Source organism: Mustela erminea, chromosome 10 (assembly GCF_009829155.1).
Source record: "Mustela erminea isolate mMusErm1 chromosome 10, mMusErm1.Pri, whole genome shotgun sequence".
Classification (NCBI taxonomy): Eukaryota; Metazoa; Chordata; class Mammalia; order Carnivora; family Mustelidae; genus Mustela; species Mustela erminea.
The window spans coordinates 72653780-72659575 of record NC_045623.1 but is presented as its reverse complement, the minus strand read 5'-3'; the positions used below and the strand labels follow the sequence as shown (position 1 = coordinate 72659575).

The window sequence follows — 5796 nt, the reverse complement described above, 5'->3', positions numbered from 1 at the left end:
AGTTAGATTTACATTAGATTATTCCGTAGACTGGAAACTGTTAGAGGAAAGAATGTATCTGCCCCCACATCAGCCCTGTTGAGTTACAGCTTGTAGGGGCCAGGAGATCCCTCCCGCCCTGCTCCTAGCACCTCTCTACAGGGGATCTGATTCAGCGGCAGTGACCACAGAGGGTTAGATAAACATTATCCCAGTAGGGGTAACCCAGTGAGGGGCTAGATCAGAGCTTGAGATCCAGGTGGGAGACTACACCTCGCCTGTCTTCTCTCTCCCCAAGAGTCTGCAAAGTGAAAAGTGCTCCCAATACCCTCTTCATAAATAGACTAGAGTGACAGAACTACTTTTAGGTATTAGTCATGAAGTAGGTGCTTTTCTTTTTTCTTCTTCTTTGCAGGCTCCCTGCTGAGCAGAGAGCCCGATTCTGGGCTTGATGCCAGGACCCTGAGATCATGACCTGAGCCGAAGGCAGAGGCTTAACCCACTGAGCCACCCAGGCGCCCGGAAGTAGGTGCTTTTAAATCTCATTTTTACAGAGAAAGAAACAGAAGCACAAAGAGTTAAATAAATGTATCCAACATGACAGAGTCAGTAAGTAAAAGAGTGAGAACCAGAATCCCAGCAGCTTAACGTCAGGGTTTCTGCTCTTAACTCCTAGGCAAAGCAGGAAACTGAGGCTGGGTAGGGAAAGTAGCTTGATGGCTGTCGGACAGCCTGATGACAGCGGACGGCAGCTGGGTCTCGGGCCTCGCATGCCGGAACTTTGACCACTGCGCGGCGCTGGCGGAGCAGCGGCCTGTCCACTTCTTGCCCACCGCCGGCCATGCCCATTACTCCTGTGACCCCTCAGGATTGAGATGGGCCCAGTCTACTGGATGTTGGGTTCCTGGCCAGGGGAGAAAAGAGCCTAATGGGCTGGGCAGAAACCCGGCTGGTAAGAAGAAGGGCAAGGACCAACCTTGTGTGCGGGGGCTCCTGAGAGACGAGGCAACGCTGGCCTGGGGCTGAGGTGAGGGCTCATTGAGGAAGGTGTCTTTAGGGGTCCTGTTGCCGGTCCGTAGGGCCTACAAGTCCGGCCAGAAAGGGGGGGAGCAGCCCTGCAGTGCGGCTGGGGGTAAGGAAATGGAGCGAGGGATTCTCGGACCCACGAAGAAATACCGCCCCCCCCCAAATGCAGGGTTTCCACAGGAAACGAGGCAGGGATTCACCGAAGGCGAAAGACACAGTCACAGAGCCCAAGACAAACGGATACCCGGACCGAAAGGGGCAGAATACAGACAAACTCAGAGCGATGGACCGGTGCGCGCCCCCGGAATACTGCCGAAGCGCCGCACAGTAGCTTCGGGGAGAGGGCGACGCTCAGGCGACGCGCTCCCCGGGTCTCCCCGCACACACTCTTGCGTCTGGGGTCCTCCGACGCGGCAAGAGGGTGTATGGCGGGGTTTCGGCTTTGGAAGGGAGAAGAGGGGCGCAGCCGGAATCTCTCACCTCTCTGAGGCCCGAGACTGAGAGCGCCAAGTTTGCTCCTCGCGATCACTCAAGTGCGTCTCCCCTAGGGCCGGAAGCTGCTCTGGATCCGGCGGGCCCCGCTCCGGCGGCTTCGGTCCCGCGGTCTCAGGCTCCCGCTCGCGCTCCAACTGCGCTTCGGCCTTGGTGGCCCCGGGCGCTGCCGTGGATAGATGAAGGCTCCGGGGCTTTCCCTACTTCTCCCCGCGCCGGATGGCGCCCGCGTGAACCTCAACATCCAGAGGCTGAGCGCACTGGTTCCAGGTGGTGGCTCCGGGGAGCGGAGCGTGTGCGGGATCTGCGGGCAGAGGAGGACCCGCCTCCGGCCACCCGAGCCAGCTCTCGCCTGTGGCCGCTGTTTGTTCCCGCCGGGCCCCTCCGCTGAGGCAGTCCTCCCGCCCCCTCCCGCCCCGCCCCACCCCGCTGGGGGAGCTCCGCCCCGGGTTCGCGCTCTTCCGCCTTAGGCAGCCGCGAGGCGGGAGGGACAAATTCCCCTACCCCCCCATCCCGGGGGCACTGGGGGCCGAGACCGGCCAGGGTCAGGGGAAGCCTCAGCTCCTTCCGCCCACGCCCCGGGTGTGGGCGCCGGGCTTCGGCTCCCGGGGCGGCGGGGAGAGCGGCCAGTCGGGTGCTCACCGGGAGGTGAGAGCCGAGAGTTGGGCCACGAGGGGGCGCTGCGGAGCTGGGGGACACCCCTCCCTACCCTCCTCAGTCCCCCGCCCCCTCCCCGCCCGCGCGCAAAACACACTCGCCCCAGAGGCAGCGCGGCGGAGCCGGAGCCGCGGCCGGAGCGGAGCCGGAGAACGGCGGTGGCGGCGGCGGCACCATGACCCTGGGCAGCTGCTGCTGCGAGATCATGTCCTCCGAGAGCTCCCCGGCCGCGCTGTCCGAGGCCGACGCAGACATAGACGTGGTGGGCGGCGGCGGCGGCAGCGGTGGGGGGGAGCTCCCTGCCCGCTCCGGGCCCCGCGCCCCCCGGGACGTGCTCCCCCACGGCCCCGAGCCTCCTCCGGAGGAAGCCGAGGCGGACGCAGCCGAGGACGAGGAGGAGTCCGGCGGCTGCTCGGACGGCGAGCCCCGCGCTCTAGCGCCCCGGGGGGCGGCGGCCGCAGCGGGAAGCCCCGGACCAGGCGCGGCGGCGGCGGCAGCGGCCCGGGGCGCCGCGGGGCCGGGGCCGGGACCGCCGTCGGGGGGCGCGGCGACGCGGAGCCCCCTGGTGAAGCCTCCCTACTCGTACATTGCGCTCATCACCATGGCCATCCTGCAGAGCCCCAAGAAGCGGCTGACGCTGAGCGAGATCTGCGAGTTCATCAGCGGCCGCTTCCCCTACTATCGGGAGAAGTTCCCCGCCTGGCAGAACAGCATCCGCCACAACCTCTCGCTCAACGACTGCTTCGTCAAGATTCCCCGCGAGCCGGGCAACCCGGGCAAGGGCAACTACTGGACGCTCGACCCGGAGTCGGCCGACATGTTCGACAACGGCAGCTTCCTGCGGCGCCGCAAGCGCTTCAAGCGGCAGCCGCTACCGCCGCCGCATCCACACGCGCACCCTCATCCCGAGCTGCTGTTGCGTGGCGGGGCTGCGGCGGCGGGGGACCCCGGCGCCTTCCTGCCGGGCTTCGCCGCTTACGGCGCCTACGGCTATGGCTACGGCTTGGCGCTCCCGGCCTACGGCGCACCCCCACCGGGCCCAGCCCCGCATCCGCATCCGCACCCGCACGCCTTCGCTTTCGCCGCCGCTACCGCGCCTTGCCAGCTGTCGGTACCCCCAGGCCGCGCCGCTGCTCCTCCATCCGGACCTCCGACGGCCTCGGTGTTCGCGGGCGCAGCCTCGGCTCCGGCCCCCGCGCCTGCCCCGGGCGCAGGGTCGGGCCCCGGCCCCGCAGGCCTGCCAGCCTTCCTGGGCGCCGAGCTGGGGTGCGCCAAAGCCTTCTATCCCGCGTCGCTGAGCCCTCCCGCAGCCGGCACCGCGGCGGGTCTGTCTACCGCACTCCTGCGCCAGGGCCTCAAGACGGACGCGGGCGGTGGTGCGGGCGGCGGGGGCGCAGGGGCCGGGCAGAGGCCTTCCTTCTCTATAGACCACATCATGGGCCACGGTGGCGGCGGGGCAGCACCCCCGGGCGGAGGCGAGGGCTCCCCGGGATCGCCTTTCGCGGCGGCGGCAGGTCCTGGGGGTCAAGCCCAGGTCTTGGCTATGCTGACTGCCCCAGCCCTGGCTCCAGTGGCCGGCCACATCCGCCTATCTCACCCCGGGGACGCGCTCCTGTCCTCAGGGCCCCCGTTTGCCAGCAAAGTCGCCGGCCTCAGTGGCTGCCACTTCTGACCGCATCGAGCTCAGGGCCGGTAAGGCCCGCACTCCTCAGCCTCTCCCGGGAGCTCCTGCGGTCCCAACGGAACTCAGGGAGTCTATTTATGAAGAGTCTCCAGACCTTGGGCCGGCGCTCGTGACTTGGCACTTCAGGCTCCATGCTCAGAATTTCGGCGAGAGTTGGGACGAAGCGGGCTCCATCGATCAGGGAGAGGCCCAGGTCTACGCGATGAATTCGCAAGCCATGATCCATCCCACTCCAATATGAGCATTAAAAGGATCGGAGGAGCCTTCACTTTTTCCCAGCCTCTGTGCCTCTCAGAGGCCTGGGAGGAATGCTTTCCTGGAGAGATGTCTGCCCAGGCCCTACCGATTTCACCAGAAACACCAACTGCACAGAGAGGTCTCCCTTTCTGCCTCTCCCTCACTCCTTCCCCCAATTTGAGGCCCTGCTTGTCCGATATTATAATTTAAAGATACCTATTATCTGCTTTGTGCTTAAAAGAAAATTTCAACTTTTTTTCTTGCTGTTCTCCAAGAAAGCTCGTTTCCTCTGAAGCCTAAAGCAGTTGTCTACACCGGCGAAGATGAACGGAGAGGTTAAGCGAGGGGTTTCCACAGTCCCCGCAGCAACCCAGGATCCCACTACACTGAGGAACATCCTCCCTCTTTTGTGTTGGGGTGCTTTTAAAGGAACTTTCCCCTTTTCCCATGGCAGGCTGGGTCCAGCCATCCAGGGCCAGCGGCCCTCTCAGCGCTCTGCTCTGTCCCAGGCCCTGGGATATTTATTGTAGCTAAAGGCAATGAGGTTGGGGTGGGACAGGAGGGTCTGGGTCAAGGACTGGAGAGGTGGGGGTGGGGTGGGCAAGAGCACATCCTGTGGCAGGGGGTCCTGTAATTACGTGTAAATATCTGTACAGCGGGCTGCTATCTGCGTTCTCTGTCCACTGGGTGTGAATTGATTTAGATTTCCCCACTGAGGGGAGACTCTGTGAAATCGTCTGATGGTTTGTGTGGAAGAAAAGAAAAATCTGTCTTCCCCCCCATTCCCATTGGTGTCAGTTGAATAAATGTATGTGAACTCCGGCAGTCACTAGCTCTGTCTGCTTGCCTGCACTCCCCTTTTCCAGTCGGGGCTTTCCCAGACACCCAGCTCCCAGGTAGAGAGGGAGTGGGAAGAGCCCTGCGCAGCCCAGACAGGTAAAGGAGGTCTTGGGCTTATTGGATACTGGGAATGTTGTGGCCTTCGCCTTTGGCTGTTGATGGGGCTAGGACTCTGGGAAGCCTGGGACCCCTGTAGCACTTTCATTTTCACTCTGGTCCTAAATGTCTGCCTGGGGTTCTACAGCCGAGGTTTTGTTTCAAATGGATTCTCATCTGGTTTAGACTTCAGCGAGGCCTGGTCTTATCTGGGAGCCCAGTGCTCATGGACAATCTACTCACTAAGTACAGTTGGAGTGAATGTGTTTCTTGATGCGTATTCTGTATGCCTCTGTGTGCGGAGGCTTTCCTGGAGCTTGTTCCTGTTTGTGTTTCTGAGGGTCCTCTGTATCCTTGCTTTTTGTCCTTCTTTGTGGGGGGAGGAAGTGAGTTGTATTTTAGGATATCTGTATTTTTATTTCTTTATATGTTCATGTATGTATATCTCTATGTTTGTGATTGTCACTGTCTTTTTCTGGCTCTGTAAGAGGAGAGAGACCTCTCTTTAGCCACTGTAGAGCCTTTTGGGGGGATCTCCCTCCCTCCTGCTGCTGTGGACAGGTCAGTACGAATAGCTTGAATGGGGGACTGTGAAACCCTTCTCTCCTCTGACCTGAGAGGGTTAGAAGTGCACTGTGAGCCAAAAGAGAGAGGCAGTGCGTTCCTACTCTGTTAAGGCAAACCTTCCCAACCCTTGAGCCATGCTCACAGCCAGAACGTACTGCTGAAGTGCAAAACCATTGGGAATCATGGCTGGAGCCTTCCATAAACTTACTGAGTTTCCC

At 61.7% G+C, this 5796-nt stretch overlaps 1 protein-coding gene across 1 annotated transcript; it reads left to right on the top strand.

Annotated features, from left to right (window-relative positions):
• Positions 1 to 2241: 2241 nt before the first annotated feature.
• Positions 2242 to 3933, top strand: FOXD2 (forkhead box D2). Its single transcript, XM_032302926.1, has one exon. It carries the CDS (start codon positions 2330 to 2332, stop codon positions 3824 to 3826), a length of 1497 nt encoding a protein of 498 aa, XP_032158817.1. The 5' UTR covers positions 2242 to 2329; the 3' UTR covers positions 3827 to 3933.
• Positions 3934 to 5796: the final 1863 nt, after the last annotated feature.